The sequence below is a fragment of the Epargyreus clarus genome, unplaced genomic scaffold (genome assembly GCF_041222505.1).
Source record: "Epargyreus clarus isolate Ecla_fem2 unplaced genomic scaffold, WU_Ecla_fem_2.2 ptg000012l, whole genome shotgun sequence".
In the NCBI taxonomy this organism is placed as follows: Eukaryota; Metazoa; Arthropoda; class Insecta; order Lepidoptera; family Hesperiidae; genus Epargyreus; species Epargyreus clarus.
Window position 1 is genome coordinate 4719825 of NW_027332220.1, and position 27866 is coordinate 4747690.

General features: G+C 35.0%; 1 protein-coding gene across 9 annotated transcripts in view; it reads right to left on the reverse strand.

The window, feature by feature from the left end:
* Window positions 1–335: 335 nt before the first annotated feature.
* LOC140746175 (T-box transcription factor TBX2) overlaps window positions 336–27866 on the reverse strand; it is a 324177-nt gene continuing 296646 nt past the window's right edge. For 5 of the 9 annotated variants that reach the window (XM_073078214.1, XM_073078211.1, XM_073078207.1 and 2 more), the window contains 4 exons: window positions 18541–18699; window positions 17236–17312; window positions 3182–3318; window positions 336–2793 (listed from right to left, as the gene is read on the reverse strand). In XM_073078214.1, coding sequence (XP_072934315.1) covers window positions 2234–2793; window positions 3182–3318; window positions 17236–17312; window positions 18541–18699 — 933 coding nt within the window. In that variant the 3' untranslated portion in view covers window positions 336–2233. The remainder of the gene's footprint in view (window positions 2794–3181; window positions 3319–17235; window positions 17313–18540; window positions 18700–27866) is intronic. The other 4 variants (XM_073078213.1, XM_073078209.1, XM_073078212.1 and 1 more) reach the window with 1 other exon arrangement.

Genomic DNA, 27866 nt, shown 5'->3' on the forward strand with positions numbered 1-27866 from the left:
CATTGGCGCGTTGGGTAAACGCGGTTATACGAGCGGAGCATTATTCAAAGTGACCAGGATTGATTAGAATTACTTATATTTTTACGATATATTCCATCGCCGTTAAGAATAAAAGGAAGAAATAATTTCTAACACAGACATTATTCGAAAAAAAATGAATATGTAATTGTATGCTGCCTACAGCTGCTTATGGGGTACCTTCCTATAATATAATCATGTCATGGACTTTTGTTATTTTATGTGATGCAAAACAGTTCACCCTTTATTTCATTTATCTCGCGTAGAATGTCTCGCTTTCAAGCATTTCAAGGGTTTGTAAGAAAAGAAACAATGTATAATTTTGTCAATAGATTTATCTATATATTTAAATGAATAGTTCTCAATTACAGCTGTCAAATGTGAAGTACAGTCTCGTTTCTTGCAGCAAACCTGTTTGTAGAAAAATGGCAACTGAACAAACACTTATTTCGAATCAAATCACTTGTAACTTTAATGTAGAGAAAGTAATGGCAAAATGAATTTTACAACTATTTCAAGTTAAACTTTTAATGAGCTTAAATTTAATGAATTCCATGGAAAATTATATTCATTTTATAATTATATATTTGTATTTTAACTACATATTTATCAACTATATATTACAAAATTTAACTTACAGTTAGATTTTCATCAATCGTTTTTTTTATTCGGTGTTTAATTTTTGTTTTCAAATAATTATGTACTTTTGAAAAAAATACATGCTCCATCAAAACATTTTACTATTATATCAAGAATACTTATTATCAATACAATTTTCACAAAGTTTTGTAACACACATCAAATAAAATTAATAATCGTAACAAATTTTCGGAAAACAATAATTAAACACACGATTTCTTCACAGCACAATTGACAAAACATATTTTCAAAATATGTCTATTAGTAAACACATACATATACCTTACAAATTGTATTTACAAAATAAAGCGATATTATTTAATAATTAATCTATGAAAGTGGGATATGAAACGAAATGAAAGCAAAGTCTTCGACAGGCTAAGGTTTGTGACGTCATTAGTTTATTTCGAAAAAAGAATGTTTTAACAAGATTTAAATGTGAATTGGTCACGTGACATATGCGTCACAGAGTTGTTATTACCGCGATATTATGCCATACGTATAAACATTTTTTCATTTTATTTAGAGTTTTAACCCAGCATTTTAACTGGCAATCATATTTTACAACAATAGTCATTTTAGGCGGAATTTATACTTAAGGTGTGGTAAAATAGTTTTTTTACGAAACCGATACATAAGGCAAATCATTTTTTGCATTGTCTGAAAATTGGTGTCGCGTATAGGACGCACAGAGCACATAAGCGTCATTTGCCTTAGTATGCATATAAAAATCAATTTGAACTAAATTGGTCTAGAATTTAAAATAAATTATGTAGTATACATTCAAATGGCAATTCATTTGTCTGCACGAGAGATAGGTACGTTACAGGCAGAACGGACCATAAGTTTATTAATAATTTACATTAACCACTATGCAATTACCATTTATGCAATAATTGTAACCAATGCCATCATCAAAACCTTATCTCAGTCGAAGGGTTTACCCCTATTCTCTATTGCAGTGGAGTCTAAGTGATTACTATTGTGTCATTCATACTACGTGTTCAAGAGAAGGCGTCACGTCCTTCCTTACAATATACTTCTATTCCTTGCAGCGCCGTCACGTGGCAAGTGACGTCAAAGTTCAAACTTTCGAAAAAATAAATCGATCTGCTATCAGTCACGCTGCAGGGAATAGCACCGCCCCTGTTCCATAATAACCATGGATAAACGATAAATAAATAATTTAAACAAGATATGACTAAAATAAAATTGTGAGTAATCGTAATTTAATATAGCGTAGGAAAAATAATATCTTTTTAATAAAATATAATGTCATACAAAAAAACCTTATCTATGGTCATACCAGAACAGCGAGTCGTGAGCGACGTTACATACGTGACGAGTTCCGCCGGCGAACCTCCTCGCGGACGTCCGACGACCGTCCAGTGTAAGCTTAACTATTTACAATCCATACACGAATCGACCCGATTAGAACTCGACAGAAAAACAAAATAGGAACGATACAAAACGACGCCCGGGCGCTCCGTCAGTGTCCGACTTTTTGGTTCGAAGCGAGCGAGACAACGATACGAGACTCGATATAAATATACTATGTACAGCGCGGGGTAGCGAGTCAGTCCTGGGTCTCGACGTCGAGCCCGTTGACCATGCGCTCGATGCTCTTGAGGTCGGAGGGCGGCGTGGCGGCGGCGGGCGCGTCGGGCGGCGGCTCGGCGGACGCGGCGCGCGCCGGCGGCGAGCCCGCGCCCGCGCCGCGCCCGCGCGCCGGCGACGAGCTCAGGCTGCGCGCGCGCGGCGCCACCTGCTCGAACGCCGAGCCCAGCCCCGGCAGCGCGTACGGCGCGAAGCGGTGCCCCTTGCCCGGCGCCGGCGCGGGCGCGGGCGCGGGCGGCGGCGGCAGCGAGTACTGCTGCAGCAGCGGGTGCAGGTTGAACAGCAGCCCCGGCGGCATCTGGTGCGGCGGGAAGAACGGCGGCGGGTACAGCGACGGCGGGTACAGGTACGGCAGGAGCGGCGGCTGCACCGGCGGGCCGAGGGACACGTCGGGCGCGGGGGAGGGCCGCGAGGGGCCCGCGGGAGGGGAGGAGGCGCGCGCGCCGCCCGAACACGACGAGTCCGAGCCCGCTTCGTCCGCGCCGGAGTCCGCGCCGCCACCGCTCGAGCTGAACCATGCTGCAACAACAAATATTACATTAATTCAAGGCTCTTCCAAAGCAAAGAATTATTATTCGGTACATCTTCGATTGGTCAATTTAGCACTCGTGCTAGACCTAAATAATCATTTTGAAATAGAAAAACGGAAAAATTGTTACCATAAATAAACTATACAATAATCGTTATGTATAAGTATTGAAATATAATTAGGTAATTAATATTTATTTACAGCAGTTAGGTATTTTTCTTTCCTAATATTTTCCTTTCGATTTAAACTTGTTTAAAACCAACTATTACTGTGCAAAAAAATCCTCGATATCCTCAATCAAACGTACTAGCATAACTCTTACTCGTATTTTCCAAATAAATATAGGCTATAAATAAAATAAAACGTAACAATACTCACAGCTGGTGGTGTGCGTGGCGGAGGGCGCGGGCGGCGGCGGGCTGGACGGGCCGCCCACGTCCAGCGGCCGCTCGTCGTCGTCGTCCCGCGGGTCCGCGCGCGCCGTCAGCAGCGCCTGCCTGCGGTACACGGACAGACTGCTCGTGTTATCATTATGCAAGGATCTGAATTGCCTATAAGTTATTGGCTATTTGACTCAAAAACGTTAAAGATAATTTTGCTACAAAGGAAAAGACAACAGCTCAGGTCGCTCAAAAGTGGTTGAACTCACTGTAGTTCAACTCCGGCGATACCACCGCCACGTCTATTTCTGCTTTATAACAGCAGTGTTAAGCGCTGCTGTGTTTTGGTTTGAACCGTGTGGTAAGGGAGACATACTAAGGCGTTTAAGCTTAGCCCTCAGGGGTAGCGGCGCGTCTGTGGCCGTACTCAATTAGGAATATCTAATCCAATTTTGGGCTGATTACAAATGTCCATGGGGGTAGTAGCCACTTACCATCAGGTGGACTGCATGCCCGTCTGCTACTCCTATGTTATAAAAAAAAGTGGATTGCATGCTCGTTTGGCACGACGATACACGCTGTTACGACTTAATGAGTGGCAACTGGCAACACATCGTATAAGTCTCTCCCGATTATTATACCTACCCTTCAAAGTGGAACACAACAACGCTTAACAGTACTATTATAAGGAAAGTAAGTCTCCGGAGTCGAACCACGAAGGGCTCTATGACTTTAAGTTATGTATGAATAATGTGCAACATTTAAAACGAAAACAACGGATTGCACACCGGGAGTGCCGGCAGAAATGAAAACTTGGGAAACCTAACCTGAATAATAAAATATAATAAATAAAAATTGAAACGGACACCTATTGATATATTTTTTCTATGTTGCCATCGGATGACATCTTACTTTTGCAGTTTGCTTTGTCGTCTTACGAATTTTTGACCAGGTCACGTGTCCTGACGCGAGTTTTTTTTTTACTCGTCACAAAAAGTTCACAACGCTGCTAAAGAAGTTTTCACTTCAAGAATATAGGTAGTAAGTATATGTATGTTGTCATCCATTAAAATACATTACCAACCCCTATTCGAAGCTATCAATAACTTTGATACGTTTAAGGAAAACGCGACAAATACCTAAGCGTGCGTACTTATTTACGTAACTAGTAAATTATTGTGACGTAAACTTGATGTACTTCGTTGGCACGGAGCGCCAGATAATTTAGTATGTCCAAGATGTCTAATAGAAAATTCTTGCTGCGAACACCCAATAAAACAAATAAACCATTGTTGGGTAGGTACATAATTTAGACGAATCTAACGTTTTACAAATATATTCAAATTATTTAATTATACTATTATTTTAATTAATTATTTTGTGTTATTTTTATGATGTTTTATTTTTATAATAATAAGTGACCTCACTGGTAGTGATAATATAGTGACTTGGCATAAAAAAAGAAAAATAACGCTCTTGACATTCGAGTTGTATTTTGCGCGGGAATAATTTAAGCAAATATAAAAGTTGTAATTTGAATCAAGAAATAGTTTTATTCTATTAAACGACATCTCGTAAAATTCGTCAAAAAGATTCCGCAGTCGGTTTTACCCAAGTTTTAAGGGGTTATTTAGTTCACTGCGCTAGAAAAGTGCGGATTCGTAGAGTTCACACATCTTTAAGAACTTTTTTAAAGAACTTTTAAAGAACTTAAATGTAGTTTCCTTATGATGTTTCCCTGTACCGTGAAAGTATTTGATACTGATAAGTAATTTCTAATACGCATGCCATGGAAAAATAGTTATGCCGGAGATATGAATCATAGAGCGCCAACGTGAGAGGCCAAAATAGCACGAGGCTATATAATATACTGCTATAAAAACATAAGCGATATTTTCATATTTTCTCTCTAGTATTTCGCTCCAGAACCAACTGTCGAAACTTCCTCCAAAATATAAATATCAACGTATGTCAAAATCATGACCAATTTTGTCCAACTCGACGTATCATTTTTGATACAACAGCCCCACTGTACTACGCGCTCGAATGCACTTGTTTACGTACAAGCTGCTGTATAAAGTTCATAGTACAGTAGCTATATGACGTAGATGTTTTATTAGTACTTGAATAGACGCCGCTGGCATTGATGTAAGTATCGTCAGTATATTCAAATGTTCCAGTCTTGACGCAAAGAATAGATGGATTTATCCTATGTACGGTCCTAGGATATGTCGCAGGCCGGGTATAAAATACGGCTTTTGATCAAATACCTAACTACATATATTCGAGATTTACAGTTTTGATACTATAAACCCAAAATGCCGGGCTTGTTATCAAACTTGACATGTGTCAGTGACAATATTTTTATGTTCCACAACTGATCAGTGGTTTTTCTCCATAATGAGCGAAAGTTAAATTATTTAAATAAGTCCAACTTCGGTAATGAAATTGCGTGCCGTTTGGGTCTAGTTATTTAAATGGCACCCATATTGTTTTGAATAAATTATGTTATTATTATTATTAATACAGGTTTTTTTATAACATTGAAGAAACTAACGAACATGCAGTCCATTTGATTGTATATAGCTACTGCCGCAAGGACACTTAACCCATGTACCCAGATAACCTTAGATTCCTACGTGAGCTCGGCCACAGATGCGTTACTAACACTGAAGACCAAGTTGGATAGTCTCAGATAAGTATGTCTCCCTAACCACACCCTTCAAAGCAGAACACGGCAATACTTAACATTCATATTATAAGACATAGATATAGTCCGCGCCAAACTGTTAGTCCGCTCTGAAGTTGTTGCGAGCAGGTGTAGTCATACAATTTGCTATGGCGACGCGATTCATTTCTATATTCAGAGCGGACTAGCAGCTTTACGCGGACTATACCTAAGTGTGAAATATAGAGGCCGACAAAGTGTACGCTTAAATAGGAAATATTTTGCGTTTAATATAATTTATATTGCCTTTCGTTTATCACTAACAACGAAAGGGCAAATGTGGTTCGCGCACTATCATTAGGATATGATTAACCTTTCAAGGGTCGCGGTGGCCCATTACCCAAAATGTCAAACGTTTGACACCCCACAAAGGGACGGGAAAGTGCAGACTGTCATTTTAAACTCGGTGTCTATGGTAATTCGTTTTCTTTGTCACGCGATTAAAGTTAAAGTTTTTGAAATTACTTCCGTTGACAATTTAGGAAAAACATACCAGTATATTTTTAATAATTTTATAAGTAGAAGCCTTCATGATTCGAGGCACCAATTACATTGTAACAATACTGTGTGTTTTATAAGAGACTATAATGTGTGGTCAGGGCGAGATATTTACATGAAGGCGGTCCCACTTAGACCTCGGAGAAAACAAAGTATCTGTTACTGATTTTAGATATGAATCTAATAGTTTTTTGACTCGATTACAGATGTCAATGAGCGGCAATGTCTATTTACCAAGTAGCTGCTGCCGCCCATGGACATCGGTAATCAACCCCCAGTAGGATTAGATGTTCTTACCTGAGGTCGGCCACAGATGCGCTGCTACTCCTGAGGACTAAGCTGGAATGCCTCGGAAAAGTATGTTTCCTTTACCAAACCCTTCAAACCAGAACACAGCAGCGCTTACACTGCTGTTATGTGGCAAAAATAGGGAGCTTCCGGAGTCGAACCACAAAGGGTTCTATACCACCTTCAAACATGAACATACAAATGACTCATATAGATGAACTAACAAATGTCTATGAGCATCACTGAGTTTAACATCAATGCATACTCGTTTGCAACTTCAATTGTATAAGAAAACAGCCAAAAATAAGACACTTGCCTCCTGATTGTCACAAACAAGGAGCTATAAGTAAGCGTACACAGTCTCTTGCGGTAAATTTAAGAATATTTAAAAGCCGGCACCCCAAAAACGGCTGGGCAATTATTTGTCTACTGTCGCCCGAAAACAAACAACTCTTTATCTCGCATTGTTTTCTACCCCAACTCCGTAAGGTATCTGTCTCATCACTGGTGACTAGCGATTAAGTGAAGTTTAATCGCTAATAACAGCAATGTTAGGCGCTGCTGTGTTCCGTTTTTAAGGGTGTGGTAAGGGAGAATTATGGCCGACCTTAGGTAGGAATATCTAATCCTATCTGGAGTTGATTACAGATGTCCATGGGCGGCAGTAGCTACTTACCATCAGGTGGACTGCATGCTCGTCTGCTACTCCTATATTATGAAAAAAAAAAAAAAGTTTCAAGTTAGAACTCTTTGTGGTTCGACTCCACGCCACACCTGTTTCTGCCTAATAACAGCAGTGTTAAGAGCTGCCATGTTCGGTTTCTACGGTGTGGTTAGAGATACATAGTTATCACACGATCCAATTTACTCCTTAGGTGTATCAACGCATCTATGTAGTCAACCCCAGGTAGGAATCTAATCTTATTTGGGATTGACTACAGATGTCAATGAGCTGCAGTAGCCATTTACCATCATGGACGGTATGCTAGTTTGCTTCTAGACGCGGGTCACCTTTTAGACTGTCACCTTTGAAAACTTTTTTACAGAACTCTCAGGCACCTTGGTTTCCGTATTTACTTCACAGTTAAGGCAAGGAAACAACTCTCTAACATGCACATCGAAGATTCAGAGGTGACGGTGATACATATTTGCTACTTATATTTCATAAATAAGTACATTGTTTAAGATCTTCGACTCGCAACATGGTTTCTTTTGGGATTTACTCTTTTGGATTTCGCTGACAGTGGTACCGCCGTCATTGAAAAGTGAGTATCTTTTTAAAGCAAATTGCAGGCTTTTAACAATCAAATGCCCAATGCTTTAGAAATTTATCTTTGCATCTCGTAGGAATTGGAGAATGATTTTTTTTATCTGAAAAATCCCGTTGTTTCAAACAATAATAACTTTTATTGACCTCTATTTAGATTTCTTTCATATTTACTTACATAAGTAAGTAAGTATCAGGGAAGTTTTCAATAGGTTAACCAAGTCAATAGGTTAAAATTTTCTAGATTTAACAGTTTTATTTGAATATCTCAGTTTTAAAATGTTATTATTTAAAACTTTTCAAATCTTGCAAATCATTTCATTTCATTAAATCTACACTCACTTGTCAAAATGGTCAAAACCCGAGAATCCGTCGCATGATAAAAAAACAAAACACTACTCTGCACTTTATGTTGAGTTGTTTTATAATGTCGCAAATACAATCCTATTTAGCCACTACGATGTAACGAATAACGATATCCGAAAACATTGCATCATCCGACACCCCTGGCTACCGTAAAATTCATTTTATTAACTCGTCTCATCGCCGACTGATAGAATTTAATTTGTGCCACCCCTTGTATCCAGGGCTGTCAATACGAAAAAACAATTTTAAATAATTATTGCGATTCATGTATCCATATTTTGTAAAAAAAATATGTAGATTAGAATGTTTAATTATGCTAGCATAGATGCTACATACTTAATGTATGTGTAATTTATATATTAAAACAATATTATCTGTTATTCGCCTCGTCGTGCAATTAAAAAAACTTTACTATCTGTTAAATTGACTTCAACTGTCAAAACTTGTCAAAGTAATAAGATTGTTGCGGATTTTCTGAAATAGATGGTGTTACGTACTACTCGTATGTAATACTATCCTCAAAACATAGATAAGTAAAGATTACTCACTACCTAACAAGAAAATGTACCCAGTTTTGAGAATTGAAATAGTTGCGTAAAAAGTTTTGCCATGTCTCCGTGCAAAAATGTCCCTAAAATATTTGAAATAAATATTTATTTATTATGTAAATTACGCAGTATTAGTTATTAATTCGTAAATTTTCTCTAAAAATATTTTTATTTCTCAAGAATTCAAAAAAAAGAACTTACTAATAAGCCGTTTGTGGCTTCATTCAATTTCAAGGCGGCGAAGTATCTTTACTAATCTATGCGTCAGAAGAACTGAATGAACTGAACTGAAACCTCTTAGCTTATAAAAAAACAATAAAATTATACATTTAAAAGTCTATAAATCATTCAAACTTTAAGGATTATTAAATTCTTTGTGTAGAAATCTTGCCAAGATTATATCTTTCGGATGTGTGATTGATTATCTTTAACAATCATAATTGTACAATAAGGTACTAATGGTGGATATAAAAAGGAAATCGACCAGCATTGCACAAATGCACATTGTTTGCAACATTGTTAATAGATTGGTTTCTTAATTTGGCGGTAATTAGAGTGCTCTAATTGCTTTTATTAAGCCCTTGCGTGTCATGAGGTTTCGTTGTTTCAACAATTATAACAAAATGCTTCGTGATGTTACAAAATTCCATGACAGTTTCTTCGGTTTAATTCAAGGATTTGTTTTGAACTGCTAATGTACTTGTGGTATTGTCAGCGAGGAAGCGGTAAAAGATATTCGCTTATGCCTGCTAGTAAATTCAATCTCAACCAATTCCTGACTATCACAGTTCGAAGTTTGACCAATTTGACCATATATTTTGGTAGATTATCAACTTTAGAACTGAGGTAAAAGAAAAAATATTTTAAAGATAATTTTCACTACAATAACTAAAAACCCGCGTGGCGGAGCGGTCACCATACCGGTCTGACGCACAAAGGGTCCCGGGTTCGATCCCCGGCCAGTCAGATATCTAAATGATGAATTTAGATTTCTGTTTCTGGGTCTGGGTGTTTGTGTATTTGTCTATGTGTGTGTCCATGGCACCCACGACACAGGGAATCCTAGTGTGGGACTGTGAGTGTAGAAAGCGTTTAATAACTAAAAATTCCTTCTATGTATTTGTAATAACTTACTCATCGACATTAAAGTGGACATCATGTTTATGTATCAGTTAACAAAATTAATATTAAAATTCTATTACTAAATATTTATTTTATTATTCATATACCTAAGTATAATTAAACTAGATATTATTTCTTTCACACAAAGATCACGGAGTTTTCATATTTTATTACCGCCCAGTTACGACACGTACCTTATATTTGATTTAAACCAGCATTTTAAAATAACAAGGAAAACTTAGGTTAAAATTTCGTAATTAATTATTGTAAGGTTAAATACTTCGCTCAAATCCAGGTACCGGCTTGTACCGACTTGGACATTCAAATAGTTTTAAACATTGTACACGCTTGAAATATTACTTAATTTTAAGGGAATACTTTTGCCTTTATCTATAATCTCTATTATTTGATTCTTTTATCGTTTTTTATAAGATGTAAACGAGCGTGTAGTGTAATCAGAAGTCCCTGCCGCTCTGTTACCAACTCTATTAGGAATAGTGGTTCCATCTGATGAACAGTCCTGAAGATTAAGATGGGTGCCTCAAGTAAGTCAGACATTGGGTAAAAATAAAATTGTAGAACACGGACAAAGGACCCCATACTTATAGGTTATACTTAAAATTATACGTTAATCTTATTTATAAAAATATCCCCTGTATTCGGAAACGGGGAAAAATAATTATCACGCGATCACTGTTTTAAAAAACAAATTTACGAGACAACTTGTGATTAGTAATATTATTATTGACTCCTATTTTATGAGATATTGGGAAAATGGATAAACAATAATCGCGCATTTGCTATTTAAAAAAATATTTTTTTTTTATTTAAGTAACTCATGAGTGGCAACCCTATGCTAAACTGTACGCATTAGGGTGCTCGCATTACAAAGTAAACTCCGCTTGGGGTGACCGGCCTTGTAATTCCACCAAATTTTTACCCCCAAAACGGTTGCGGTAACCCTCGGGAAACCGCTTTTTATTGAACCCATTCTCGTACGGAAGACAAGGGCAGTTTATTAAAGAGGTGTTGTGATTCTTGTCTTATTTTGGAATGTCGCGAGTGGGGTTGATTTTAGGCAATTTCCTTTATTCAGTTAAGGGTAATAAGACAAATTGTTTTCAAGACGTTGATGTTTCATTTAATTTTACATATAATTCAATATATTTTTTGTTTACGTTCAAATAGAATTCTATTGTTATCAATTTAGACTTTTTTAATTTTATAATGATGACAGTAGCCAAGTTGTGACAAAACGGTGTGACACGCAGCGGGTTCCGGGTTCGATCCAGCCGGACATAGAAATGATAAGTTTGCTATTCTAAATCTATGTGTTTGTGTGCCCATGGAACCCATGGAATATTAATATAGAGCATTTTTTTTTATAATGTTGAGGTAGAAAACGAGCATGCCGTCCACTTGATGGTAAGTGGCTACTGCTGCCCATGGAGATTTGTAATCAACCCCAGATAGTAAAAATTCGAACCTGAGGACTAAGATGAAACGCGTCGGCAAAGTATGTCTCCCTTACCTTCATACCAGAACACATCAGCGCTTAACACTGCTGTTTTTTACACAGACATATTCCCACTTAAACATCAATAAAAAGTAATACATGTCTATAATATAGGTATTGTTATACTTTCTACGCAAATGTAACCTATTTAAGTATAAAATAGAAATGTAACAGAACGCTTTGTAACAAAGCAGTATAATTGTACACCCAACAGTAATTGTTAGATCAGTCGGCACGTCTTAATTAGCGATGTACCCACGGGACGTTTACGGCACGTTACACAGTATCAAAGATGACCTCTGTGCCCGGGGATGGTTCCACTGTCCCGGTACTCACGGTACGGTATTCTGGGTAATGACGTGTACGGTTTTTAACGCGTGATAGAGATTGAACGTTTTGTTGCAATATTTTAAAAGGTTATTTATGATATTAAATATTTATTAATAAGTATTAATATTTAAGTTAATATATATTTATTTATTTTTTTGTTTATTAATATGCATACACATACTCACAAGCACGCACGTCGCACACACATATTTAGTGACTATACCTACTTTATCTATAACTTAAAATGTAAATCCATTTTTGGCTAATATTTTGATATTAAGTTTTTTATATCATAAATTAAGCTGCTGTGGATTGAGTAAATATAGAAATAAAAAATATTATGAAGTGTCTTTATAAATAGAAACCGTATTTGTAAATATTACTAAATGGTAATATATCTAGCAGAATTCTAAAAATCAATAAATTGTATCTTACAATGCGGGTATTAATGATTTAAGATTAATTATCACGACAAAATATATTTAAAATTAATATCCATAAATGCCTATGGACGGCAGTGATTATTTACCATCAGGTGGACTGCGTTGCTTTACCTTTATTTTATAAAAACTACAGGTTATAACAGAAATTGTTATGCCCGCTCTGTACAGATAACACAAAGATACATATAGACTATAAAGTAGCGAATAAATGGTTCCAATCCTAAGAAAAGTATTAGTAATGCTTATTAGAACGATAATTACGTCAATTAAATTCCTCAAATGGTCTAACTTGATCCATATCAAAGGTGCCGACAAGGTCTGCCTAGAAACACATGTTACTGCAAAGAAACACCGCTTTATATATACTTTTAATTTTGTAATGTGGCGTCATACTCTAAAAGAAGTAAGCACTAAATGCTATAGCAGTCGTAAAAATCATATAAGTTGATTACGGTGAAGTAATATTTTTCTAGCAAAATAATGATACTTTTTATAAAAGCAATTGGTTTTAGTAATCAAATCGATATTTGCGTAAATCAGTGCTTCGTTCTTAAATGTCCGTGGTCGTGGCCGTAGGTGGCACCGCCCTCACACTGCTTTATAGCAGATTTATCAAGATCCGATGTGTTCTGTTCTGAAAGGTGTGGTAACGTAAATACAAGAGGCAATCCAATTCAGTCCTCAGGTCCTCCTTATGGCCGAATTAGAGGCTGACTTTACGTATGACTCCAATTCTAACTGGCGTTCATTACAAGTGTATAATCTGCGTCAAACTGCTAGTCCGCTCTGAATATAGAAACGAGTCACGTCGAATAGCAAATTGTAGATGTTAGCGGGACAAAGACAGTGCGGAACTAGCAGTTTAGCGCGGACGATACCCATGTGAATGATAGTAAGTAGTAACCACGTGATGTCAGCTAAGCTATGTGATACATCAATTCCTTAAAAAGTCGTATAGTCGTTACGCATCCCATGGAAACAGTTCCCAAGAACGCTCCACAAGAATGCGACGTAGACAATGCCAACACGACACGACAAAGGCCACGGTATTCGCGGCATGTTGCCTTTCCACTGGCGTTTGTCAAAACGCTCACGTTCCACGCTTCCGGCCGGCGGCCATTTTGAAAAGATGAGCTTCCGGTGGCCGGCGTGGCGCCCTCTAATTCGGAAGCTGCGGTGGAAGGTTCCGGTGCAAAATGTTGTGTAAGCGAATTAAATATCCCTTCCTGTCCTACGCTTAAACACCGAGCTCTAAAATTATATATTTACATAACATTTTATGCTAATACAGTGTTTAACGGGCTTTTAGTGGATAGGATTGGATTAGGTGGATAGGATAAAGGTGGTGGAACTCTCTGTAGTTCGACTCCGGTCGCACCACCGCTACAGCTATTTCTGCCTAATAACAGCAGTGTTAAACGCTGCTGTGTTATGGTTTGAAGGATGTGGTAAGGGAGACATACTTTTTTGAAACAGTCCACTCAGTCCTCAGTCGTAGCGACCCATCTGTGGGCGACCTCGGGCAGGAATCAGTCTGCTAATAATATTTTCTTTTTTAAGATCGAACTTATGCAGAACTAAATATTTTTTCTCTATTACGCTTATGGTTTTCGTGCGCTCTTTTTCTTTCTTACTTCTCATACTGACTTAAAAATATAAAAATCTTAAATCACTTAATCAGTAACCTACTATTTTCGAAACAACTAAACTTCTGCCTTTCTACGGAAGTAAGTTTAGGTTACTGAAACCGATTTACTAAACTTTAGTGCTATAAATTTAAGCCCACAAGTGATTTACTGCGAGAAGCTCGATCGTATCGATTTCGAAACGCATAAGTATTTATGAGACAGTATCGAACGGTTATCTGCTAGGCTAGACTGTCTGAATATCTACTAATTGAGTTCTCTTTGAATTTCAAATGAACGAAACAACCAGCTAACTAGTGATGACCGATAGGGAGACAATCGAAATCGAATTCGTTCGGGACTCGACTGTATTCTGGACTCGGATTATCGATGCGAAGAAAATCGGATTTTGTCAAAGATTTTAAGTAATATTTTCTATTTTAAGCATAGATTAGTAAAGATTACTCACTCCTAACAAGAAAATGTACCCAGTTTTGAGAATTGAAATAGTTGCGTAAAAAAGTTTTGCCACGTCTCCGTGCTAAAATGTCCCTAATTTTTTTGAAATAATTATTTATTTATTATGTAAATTACGCAGTATTAGTTATTTATTTATTCGTAAATTTTCTCTTAACAATGTTTTTATTTGTCAAGAATTCAAAAAAAGAACTTACTAATAAGCGGTTTGTGGCTTCATTCAATTTCAAGGCGGCGAAGTATCTTTGCTAATCTATGATTTTAAGTTACATTTTCTAAGTTTAACTTTCGTTTGTGGTTACAGTCGGAAAATTACTAAATCGATTTAAACGATTTTTACCCAACGATAGGGGATGTTGCAGACTATAAAACAGGTATAGACAACTCTTGTTCATTGTTCATGTTTTTCCTGGCATTACTAGAAAATATATCTAAGTAAATTTTTACTTATTATTAATTTTATAGTTTTTATTTGACGTAAGGAATTTAACAATCAAACGTGAAAATATTCAAAAGCTTTACTTCCCCTTCGCCCATCACTAGCTTAGCGGTAAGCGCGATCAAATTATGCAGTGAAAAAAAAGTCCGATTTTATCGCGGAAATCCAATTTTCTCTTGCACGCTAAAGACGTTGGAAAAAAGCGCCAAGTCGAATGACTCCGCCATTTTGAGCCGTTACCCGCCATGTTTAAACTCGGAACACGAATAAGGAGGCGCCGGATTGGTTTAATTTGAATTTCGAACGACGCCGGGCGTGTTGGTGCTACTCGGAAGGTAGTGATGCCAGGTGTAGTTGAAGATTAGGACAGATAATAAATGTGACTATGACTAATATGCAGACTAAAATCATAACTTTATCAAATTAAAAGTATAGGAACTTATATTAAGCTATTTCGGTATGATTTTTTTAATTACCTGAGGTATTGTCTGAAATAATTCTAAAAAAATAAACATCCACAAATGTCTAATATTAATTGATTTGTTTTCTAAGATTCTTCTAGTAGTAAAACATAAAACAGACATGTTTTGTGTATTAGCAATTAGCATAAAAGATGAATACGCAATCCAATGAGAAATACGCAAAAATGAAAAAAAAAACAATATTATTACCCATTTATTAAATTAGGATCCAATAAGAGACAACAAAACCTACTATTTCGTAATCTGTATACAACACAGATTGTAAAAATAGATTTTAAATGCGATTGCATATTCGTAATAAAAACGCAAATAATGACGAAATGGGACGTCCAGACGTTCCCTAAAATTTGGTCACACGACGGGGAGCGCTTGTGGTCTAATTAATTTGGAGAGATTCACAGATAGGACGCTAATTTCGTTAGCTGTTAGTTCGCTTAAATAGTCTCCGCTTCAAGTCGTTAATCTCCCGACTTCAGTGAGCCACCTACTGTGCGACTTTTATCATTTTAACTACGAATTTTAACTACGAAATAGGAGGACGGTCTATGTTCATGTGCTTTTATGAAAATTTCGTAAGACGTGATGCGCGATGTTTGTTAAAAAAGCACATAATAATAAAAAGGAAATGTATAATAAAATCGTTATTTTTCATTATTTTATAAACGGTTTGAACAACAAGAGATATCATAATAATTGATATTTGTTATATAATTATTGTAGTTTGAATAGATGGACTTGTTATAAAAAAAATCAATCTATCAAATTGTTGCCTTCTAATAGTTAGACAATGCTAGAAGGTAGAATTGTGAATTTACGATCTTTATTAGGGAAAATTGCATAGATAGGATTAATCATTAATAACAGATATAAGACAAAATAATTTAGAAGATTTATCTATTTTATTTGGCATTTTGTTTCTTTTGAAATTTGTTTTGTTGTAATCTTTTTGAAAATGTAGGTATGATTATTAAATCGAATTGCGGTCGTTGGACGGACTTTTCGTGAAATTCTCATGAAAAATAATTACCTAAATAACTTGATTAGAATAATAACCTAACACTAGTAAGTGTCATAGACTCACAGGAAAAGATGAGTACAAAAACACCTGAGAGCCTAACAAACACCTAGACAAAACTGAAATTAGTGTTACCAAGACCAACAATTAGAAAATGCACCATAGACAAAACTGAAACTAAATTAGAAAAGGATGGGTTCATAAATACTCATACCCTCAAATTTGTGTTACCCTTTTTGTTGTTACGATCCAACAAAGTAGTTGTCCAAACGGAACATGGCAACCCTACATCAAACGGAGTCGGTCTAATTAATTTGAGAGATCTACTGATAGGCCGCTAATTTGGTTAGCTGTTCATTTCGCTTAAATACTTCCAGGTTAATGTAAAAGGTGCCGAGATTTGGTAAACGCTGAATATCGTTTAATTTAATAAACATCTATAAATGTAAGACATGTTTATAAACTTTAAATTTGTAGAAATGCGGTAATAGTCTAATTGTTTAAACTTTGTCTGTGTCGGGAAGTCCAAGGAGAAAATTCCAGCTGTGATTCTCTGATTTTATTTAATTATAAGCGAATTAAAAAATCGTGAGTTTAATTTGTAAGCCTAGGAGTTCTTCAAAAAAGTTAACATCGTAAGCTAACCTACTATAAGTCTGATAGTTCTCCAAAAAAGTTTAAAAAAGTGTGATTGTGAAGTCTTCAAATCGCACTTGGCGAGCTCATTGGATTATCACCTAATTATTCTTATTGTTTAAAGAGCCCCGTAGCTTTTTATCTATAGATGTGGTATTAAAAGAATAAATGGTAAATAGAAGTCTCCGTATTTTTTTTCATGATACTTTCTTAATAGACAAATAAGTTACTTAAAAGTAGTTAGTTGGTACTGCCAAAGGTTAGGTACTTACTTCTTTTCTCGCTTCCCCGCACCTGTGTCTCTAAATCCCTTCGCGAAGGGATTATTGTCGATTTTCAGTTGCGTTATCTGAAAAAAATTAAAAAGGTAATGATATTTTCACAATTTTATATTAATTACAACTATTAAAATGTCGTAACGCAATTGACCACCAAGATTGACCACGTCACGACCCATCCCCTAATACAGTTGCTTAGGCAACCAACCTGTCAATTAAGCTACTGACCAGCGGCATAATAGGTATGTCTCATTTTATTCTAAAAAATCTGTCAAAACTGAATTGTCTACGGCGTAGACTCTACGCGTATGGAATGCATAAGATACCTAATAGTCGCCGGGCAACTTTTGACAGTCGCGTTAACCACTATAATCGCTGAAGTTACCAGTTGAGTAAGCTGCTCTAATTTTATGTAAACATTTGTTGCATTGGTTGTAATTTGAGGAAATAGCAGTTTTAATAGTATTTTCCATTCCTGTAGAAAATAAACGATAACAATAATTTCATAGTATATTCGACGCCACTTCAAAGTTTGAAAAATCATTCGGACATGATGTGTCAGGAATGCATTCCCTGAGCGGCTAGACTATAATTTAAATTAAGCTATAATTTAGGCTATAATTTAAGTTTAAATTTATCAAGAATATTATCACTAATATCACATTAATAAAAAAACTAATCTGTACAAAAACTAAAATAACTGACAATTCACTTTCTCACTCTAGAAAAAAAAAACTTATCTGTAAGTAAAACTAAAATAAATAAATATAGTTCAAAAAACTAAAAACACGCTTTTATGATAAAATCAACTAAAAAGCTTTCGGTATTCTATTTCATTCTTTCATACATTCAGTAAGATAAGGATGTATGTTGATCTCTTTCTACTGAAAAACGGAGTTACTCACTGACAAACATACAAGTGAAGCTAATATAAAGCGTGTAAAAAAATATTTATTTATTTATTTACTAAAAACTTACATGTAACATTACAGGTCAACCTAATGCGTTAGTGTATGGAAATTAATTAAAATATTGTAAATTAAATATTAATTGCTAATAACTTAAAATTACATTCAAAATTCAAATTAGTTAACAAATTCCTTAAACATCCAATATAATTAAATTAAACAACAGTGCGAGAATAATAAGAATGTAAAAGTCCAATAAAATGTCAAACAATAATATCAATACTAGAAAAAAAAACAAAAATCAAATGAATGTGAATAATTAATTATCGAAATTAAAATAACAACACATAAATGAATACACATAAAAAGACATGTCAAGAAAAATACTCACTTTCTCATTCTGGTAGGCGGTGACAGCGATGAACTCGGTCTCCTTGAACACGTAGGTCCTGAAGGTGGAGTAGGGCAGCTTCAGGATGTCGTTCGCCCGCACCAGGTGGAACCGCGGCTGGTACTTGTGCATCGAGTTCAGGATCGTCTGCGTGACACACTTCAGACAGCTTAGGAACTTGATCGGAGAACTTCAGATTGGTTGAGGAGTTAATATGATAAACATAAATATGACCAATTTAAACATTGTTCCAGTAGTTTCAGGGCAGATATGTAACTGGCTACTGCCCATGGACATCTATAATCAACCCCAGATAAGATTAGATTCGTACCTGCAGTCGGCCACATATATGCCACTACTTCATAGAACTGAGCCGGAACGCCTCAGAAAAGTATGTCTCCCTTACCACACCCTTCAAACCAGAACACAGCAGCGTTTAACACTGCTGTTATTAAGAAATAGGTAGCGGTGATGCTTCCAGTAAACGACAAAAGGTTAATTAACAATATTTGGTCCAGTTTTTTGGGTGCAAATTGACTGCGACAGACATACAGGCACAAGAGTGACAGTTCTGTTTATATATTTTTTTTGTACGGAACTCTAAAAGAGTTGTTGAATAGAAGCAGCAAACGAGCATGACCATCTAATGGTAAGTGGTCATTGCCGCCCATAGAAATCTGTAATCAACCCCAGATAAGATATGAGCCATTTCATAGATCTATAGATATACTAGCTAACCCGGCAAACATTGTGTTGCCATATAAAAAAATAAAAAATGTTAAAGGTGAACAACCCTTATCACTTAGGGGTATGAAAATATAATAAAATGCATATAAAATTTGGTGAAAATCAGTAAAGCCGTTTTGGAGAAGTTAGTTACAAGGTGGTAGAACCCTTTGTGGTTCGACTCCGGCGGCACCACCGCCACACCTATTTCTACGTAATAACAGCAGTGTTAGGCGCTGCTGTGTTCCGTTTTGAAGGTCCGGTGTGGTAAGAGAGGCAGACTTTTCCGAGGCGTTCCAGCTTAGTCCTCAGGGTTAGCGGCGCATCTGTGGCCGACCTCATGTAGGAATATCTAATTCTATCTGGGGTTGATTACAGATGTCCATGAGCGGCAGTAGCCATTTACCATCAGGTGGACTGCATGCTCGTCTGTTACTCCTTATATATTATATATATATAATCCTGAACTTACCACTGACTGACTGACATGCCGTTCTCCATGTTGCCGTCTAGGAGCGACTTTGTTGTCTATGGCGGGTTTTCTCCTCTCCCCCCCGAGGCAAAGGGAAAAATATGAGATGCCATAGATTCAAGATGGCGGCCGATTTAAAATTTTTAACTTTTTTATTTATTGACTTTACGCAGATGTTTGTTTCTTTTTCGAATAATATTCGGGTGGGCATTACGATGAAATTGGAAAAAAATGAAAAACCAAGATGGCCGCCGAGATATTTGAGTTTGAAATTTTTCAATTTTCGAGGTGTTTTTGGGAGGTCGTATCTCTTGGGATTTTTAATATTTTGTTGCCATTTTTTAAAATTTTCTCGGATATATCCTCAATTTTGCCAAATCGGATTTATTTTTTTTTCAACAAGATGGCGGGTCGTCTGTTAGGCGATTTGTAAAATGTACGAAAAAACGGATTTTTTGAAGTGAAATATTCGGAGGTTGGCAACGTTTGAGCTATTTGGTTTGTTCGAGGCGGTAGTGGGGCTCGGTCCGAAGTGTTGCCAGGTTTGAGTTTTTTTCTCCCCACTCTTACAATTTTTCAAACTTTTCATTCAAAAATATGAAAAGTAGAAGGAGAAATATTTTTGATGAACATTTTTCACAGGAATATTTTTTTTGGCTGTCGTAATGACATTTGACCATTTTCGTCGATGTCGACTGGCAACACTGGCCGCAGGATTTTTTTTTCAGTTTTACGAAAAATCGACTTCATCGACCTGAAGGAGTGGTGGGGGGTGGGTTTGATGTATGAGTGGAATTTTTTGTTTGCCTCCGTGTCTATGGAAAAAATCTGAAACTTTCAAAATTCAAGATGGCGGCCGAGCTGGATTGGGCAACTTTTTTTTTTATTTTGCACCTATCCAATATCGGTATCGTTTCCGGCTAATTTGAGGGCGACTGATACGATGAAATTAGAAAAAGTTGAAAAAACAAGATGGCCGCCGAGATACTTGAGTTTGAAAATTTTCATTTTTCGAGGTGTGTTCGCGGGGTGGCACTGATGTGTTTTTTTAAATATTTTTTTGATTTTTTTCGTTTTTTTTCTCGGATATATGCTCAATTTTACCAAATCGGATTTATTTATTTTTTTAATCAGATGGCGGATAGTTCGTCAGGCAATTTGTAAAATGTATGAAAAATCGCATTTTTTGAATTGAAATATTTTGAGGTTGGCAACATTTCAGCGAATCGCCTTGTATGGGGCGGTTGTGGAGCGTGACTTGAAGTGTTGCCAGGTTTAGGTTTTTTTTTCTTTGTTCATACTTTTTTTGGAACTTTCCATTCAAAAATGTAAAAAGTAGAAGGAGAAACATTTTTAATGAAAATATTTTACATGGGTATTTGTCAGGGGGGTCGTAATGACATTTGACCATTTGCATCCAAATTAACTGGCAACACTGGGAGCTAGATTTTTTTTTTCACTTTTTTGACATTTCGAGTAGCTCAGCCTAAACTATTGGTGGGGGGTAGTAATAATGTATAAGATATTTTTTCGGTATATTATGGTGGTTATAGGAAAAATGGGAAACATACAAAATTCAAGATGGCGGCCCCCCTGCGATTTTCAATTTTTTTTTATTCTGCGCGCCTACCTGAGATTGGTGTCATTTTCGGCTAATTGTGGGACGACTGTTACGATAAAATTAGAAAAAATTGGAAAAACAAGATGGCCGCCGAGATATTTGAGTTTGAAATCTTTCATTTTTCGAGGTGTGTTTGTGGGGTCGTAGCGCGGTGGTTATATTAATATTTTTTCGATATTTTTGTTTTATTGGCCGGATTGTATCCTCAATATTATCATATGGCAATATTATTTTTTTAAAATCAGATGGCGCATCTTGTGTCAGCCATTTTGTAAAATGTATGAAAAAATGCATTTTTCGAAGTGAAATTGTTTGAGGTTGGCAACATTTGAGCGAGTCGCTTTGTATCGGGCAGTCATGGAGCTCGGCTCGAAGTGTGGCCAGGTGAAGTTTTTTTTTTCATCTTTCATACATTTTTTGGAACTTTTCATTCAAAAATGTAAAAAGTAGAAGGAGAAATATTTTTAATGAATTTTTTTCACAGGACTATTTTTTTTGGGTGCCGTAATGACATTTGATCATTTTCATCTTAATCAACTGGCAACACTGGGATACAGAATTTTTTTTCATGATTTTCACTTTTTGAGTACTTGGGCGGAAACCGTAGACAGAGCATATAAGTTATGTATGGGAGATATTTTTTATTTCAAATGGACCTTATGTAAAAAATCGAAAATCCAATGTTGCCATATACAAAAAAAAATGTTTTCATACAAATGCATTTTCTACAGAATTATCGAAGATTTCAGGCTGTTGCCACCATTTGACGTCATTTTTTTGTACGAGACGCTTAATGGCACTTATAGACTGTACCAATGTGTAAAAAAATATTTCAGTGTTGCCATACAAAAAATAAAAATTTTCATACATGTGCATTTTTGTATGTCACATTTCAAGCTGTTGTAAATTTTTGACAACGTTATAATGTATGACGTGTTTGTATGTACTAATAGACTGCACATTTTGGTAAAAAAATATTTTTGTGTTGCCATACAAAAAATATTAATTTTCATACATATATATTTTTGTACGTAATATTTCAAGCTGTTGTCTTGTATTGGTAACATTAGAATGTATGAGGCGTTTGTTGGTACTAATATTGTGCACATTTTGATTAAAAAATATTTTAGTGTTGCCATACAAAAAATAATAATTTTCATACATTTGTATTTTTGTATGTGGTGTTTCGGGCTGTTGTCTCCCTTTAAAGACCACCACCATCATGCCCAGCATCACTTAACGTCAGTTTTCTGTATGAGGCGTTTAATGGTAGTTATAGACTGTATAAATTGGTGGAAAATTATTTCAGTGTTGCCATATAAAAAATAATAATTTTCATACAAGTGTATTTTTGTATGTCATATTTCAAGCTGTTGTTTCCTTTTGATGTCATTCCAATGTATCAAGCGTTTGTAGATACTAGAAGTATTAACATTTGGGTAAAATAATATTTCAGTGTTCCCGTACAAAAAATTATAATTTTCATACATATGCATTTTTGTATGTAATATTTCAAGCTTTTGTGTATTTTTGACAACCTTATAATGTATGACGCGATTGTAGGTACTAATAGACTTCACATTTAGGTAACAAAATATTTAAGTCTTGCCATACAAAAAATAATAATCTTCATACATATGTACTTTTGTATGTAATATTTAAAGCTGTTGTCTTGTATTGATGCCATTAAAATGTATGAGGCATTGGTAGATACTAATAGTCTGCACATTTTGGTAAAAAAATATTTTAGTGTTGCCCTACAAAAAATTATAATTTTCATACATTTGTATTTTTGTATGTAGTGTTGCGGGATGTTGTCTCCTTTTAAAGACCACCACCACCATGCCCAGCATCACTAAATGTCAGTTTTATGTATGAGGCGTTTAATGGTACTTATATACTGTATAAATTGGTGAGAAAATATTTCAGTGTTGCCAAATAAAAAATAATAATTTTCATACAAGTGCATTTTTGTATGCCATATTTCAAGCTGTTGTTTCCTTCCGAGGTCATTCCAATGTATGAAGCGTTTGTTGATATTAACAGTTAAGACATTTGGGTAAAATAATATTTCAGTGTTCCCATACAAAAAATAATAATTTTCATACATATGCATTTTTGTATGTAATATTTCAAGCATTTGTATATTTTTGACAACCTTATAATGTATGACACGATTGTAGGTACTAATAGACTTCACATTTTGGTAACAAAATATTTAAGTGTTGCCATACAACAAATAATAATTTTCATATATATGTATTTTTGTATGCAATATTTCAAGCTGTTGTCTTCTGTTGATATCTTTAGAATGTATGGGGCGTTTGTAGGTACTAATATTCTGCACATTTTTATAAAATAATATTTTAGTTTGGCCATACAAAAAATAATAATTTTCATACATATGTATTTTCTATTAAATATTTCAAGCTGTTGTATATTTTGACAACATTAAAATGTACGATGCGTTTGTAGGTATTAATAGATTTCACATTGTGGTAAAAAAAAAATTCAGTGGTGCCGTACACAAAATAATATTTTTTATACGCATGCATCTTTGTATGTAATATTTAAAACTGTTGTCTCCTTTTGAAGTTATTACCTAATACGTGGCGTTGTTAGCTACTAACAGTTTGAACCATAGATATATTATACTAATAGATTGGCAATCCGAAAGAGTCAGAGCATAGTATACGTATGTGTTAGAGCGAGATAGACAGGCGAGACATTATTAACATTATAAAAATAAATAAAATTAAAATTAGGTTAAAACCTTTCACTCGAAAAATAATGCTGGCCACATATTAAATTGGCTGTAACGCTGTATTCGTGATTTAAAAAAAAATCAAAAGGGTATTATGGCGGGAAACGGCAGATGTCAAGGACGATGTTTGTGGAGGTCTTGGAAATAAATAAAAATAACTAGGTTGAAGTCTTCCATTGGAGATACCCCCAACAATTCAGCCAGTGGGATCGGGTGTGTAAAACTGCGTAAGTTAATTTATTCGATATATTTAAATACAACAAATTAAGAATCGATACAAATGTTGGTTGGCACAGATTGTTTTAAGTTTGCTATCTGAGTTTATTAAATAGATATATAGTAGCCTAGCCGGGCGTTTTTCAGGAATTTGATTTGATTTTGGGTCAAATGTTTTTGTTTTCATTTTACCTTAATTTGATATAAATCATAATAACACTATATTAAAAGTTCTTACTTACACAGTCGAGATATAAAATGGCAGTACCGTTGTTATGAGCAAATGTTATATTTGTTTAGAAGAACTTTAATGTTATAAGACAATTTTTGCAGGCTTCAAATTATTAATATTTCGTGATACATTTAACACCTCACGTTTTGGAGTATATGTTAAATATTTACTAGGGTTCATTGTGCGGATAATATCCGAAAGTAATTATTGAATTTTAAAATTATCGATGTTATATTGTTTAACATTATATTATCCGTATAATAATAATGGGATTAGGTTATAGAAAGTTTGTTCTATTCCTAAGTGTCCATTACGTTACGGACAATTGGAAAAGTATGGTTACAGCTTGTACTTACTTACTTACATTTTTAAATAGAATTAATTGCAAGTTTTATTTTTGTTTTCATGTTAATATTGGATCAAACAATGAATAATACCTGTGGTCTTTGGAATGTAATAATAACGGACTGGGTATTCAATACTAAAGTATTAAAAGCACCTGTTACCATTTCGAAGGAGAAGAATTACGAGTCATAAGATATGAAAGAAGAAAAGCAAGACAAATTGTTTAGATTATTTGGAGAGAATTTGATGGTTATCGGTTACAGGGTTTATAAGTATATATTTCGGAATTAATTTACGAGTCGTTTAAAAATGTATATGATTTAATCTTAATGAGCTAACTTATTGGTATGTTGAGAATATTTGGCAATAACTGGTTTGAAATTTTTTTATGACTTGAGTTTTTGAGTATTCTATTTATTTTAGTTTAATTCGTTGTATGTGTTAAATTGTTTGTGGCTTAAGTTACCTATATGAATTTTACCCGTGATTATTCTTTTTGGAGTGTAGCTCTACCAAGCACATAGCAGGAAGGGGCGTAAGATGTTAGATTCTATTCTTACGTATTCATTTATAATTATTTATTAACAGACACAGACACAGATTTTGTGGATGTGGTATGTAGTCAAATAAAGGATACAAAATGTATTAATCTTCAACATTTTTGTGACTTTAAAAGAGGGGTAAAATATAAGATTTACTAAAGAAGGGCCATAATCTATTAGGTATATTTGGATATTTTCAAAGGATGGACAGGATAAATATGATATACGATTTACAAAAGAAGGATATAATATAAGAGGTATGTTTTCTGCACTGCTCTGCTCCTATTGATTGTAGCGTGATGAAAAGTATAGGTACTATAACCAGCTCAGGAGTATGAAAAATAATTGTATCAAGTTTCGTTAAAATCCGTCGAGTAGCTTTTTTTTCTATAACGGTTATATAGACAGACAGACAAAAATTTTAATGATTGCATTCTTGACATCAGTATCGATCCCTAAATACCCCCTGATAGTTATTTTGGAAATATATTTCTTGTACAGAATTGACCTCTCTACAGATTTATTATAAGTATAGAATTAATATAGATAATATAATATATAGAAATAATGTATGACGCGTTTTTATGTACTAATAGACTACACATTTTGGTAAAAAAATATTTTAGTGTTGTCATACAAGAAATAACAATTTTTATAAATAGTTATTTTTGTATATAATATTTCAAGTCTCCTTATTATGTCTTTAAAATGTATGGCTTATAGACAAAAAAATCACGACCCAAATTCTTGGTAATTTGCAAATATTAACTCATATCTTTTCACAAACAGCCCCAAAAAGAATTAATAAAACTTCAATATCGGGTAAAAAATGTAAAAAAATTTTGCACGCAAAACTAAAGAAGACAACCGTTTCGCGAGCTGCTTTAGCAGCGAGCGCACACAAGCGATACCTAGTTATTAATATTATAAAAAAAGAAGTACGGTAACTAACATTGTGACACGAGAATTTTATATATAAGATAGCTATGTATATATATAGATAACGTTGCTACCTCTGGCGACTAAGCTAAAACGCCTTGGATAACGGCAATGCAAAGAAAATTATAATCAGTAAAAAAAAAAATCTAGGGTCTATCTGTTATAGTTCAAGACTAAACAGTAACAAACTGTAACAGACAGCGGCTTAGAAATAATTCCGATATTATTTAGCACGGAACCCTAAGAAGATATAACACCAATACAAATTATCCGTCCATATTAAACTTTTCCAAGATATCTTCACCCTTAATAATAAATGGTCTAAAAGAATTATGGTTTCCTCCCTCGTGTCATTAAGGGCTATTATTGCAGGCGCTGTTGAATCAAACATGAGCAGATCGCGATCTTCACCCCCGGGGTGGTTAAGGGAAATCGGACCTAACTGCACGGATAATTGTAGAGAAGACGATTCAAGGATTATGTATAATTGTGCTCTGCAATTTATTGAGCTTATTATATTGGTAGCGTTGTGACTCGTTTGAATATTATAATAGGTTCATCGGTATTGATTTTATTGTATTAGGTAAAAAGAGTACTGATGGCCTAGTAGTTGAAATAGCCGAGGAGTCCGAGTCGCTAATAATGTAATGTAATTTAATGTAATGTAATGTAACGTAATGTAATGTAATGTAATGTAATGTAATGTAATGTAATGTAATATAATGTAATACATGTAATGTAACCTAATATAAATTAATGCTGTTCTCTAGTATTTTGCGACGCCCTCTCAGGGCATCACATATCTCTTATATTTTGGCGTAAGTTGTGTGTGTATTTTGCAATAAATAAAATAAATAAATAAAATAATATGTGTCGATATTGATTTTATGGTATAGTCCACGCCAAACTGTTAGTCCGCTCTGAATATAGAAATAAATCGCGTCGCCTTAGCAAATTGTATAACTACACCTGCTCACAACAACTTCAGTCATACAATTTGCTATGGCGACGCGATTTATTTCTATATTCAGAGCGGACTAGCAGTTTTACGCGGACTATAATAGGTAAAAGTACAGGGAAAGCCTAGTGTTTGAAATCCTCTTAATTGAGGAGTCCGAGGTTCGAATCGCAGACACCTCTGATTTTACAAAGTTATGAAATAATGAGTTTATTTAGTTATGTTTTCGTGGAAATACCGTAAATTTTATTGAAATCTTTATCTTTGGTTTAAAGTCTCCTTTATGTTCTACCAAGTTACTATTTTATATGAAAATAATCAAAATCGCTGTAGCCATAAATGAACCATCATAGTAGTATGATTAATGAAAAAATAACGACTTTAGAAGTTTCAATCATTTTACGTTTTAGCGAATTGTTTTTAGTTTAATCGAAAACGTTTACACGTCATCTAACGGTACTTGGTATATTGCCACATTTGAAAGCTGGTAAAATTAAGTGACATGGGTACC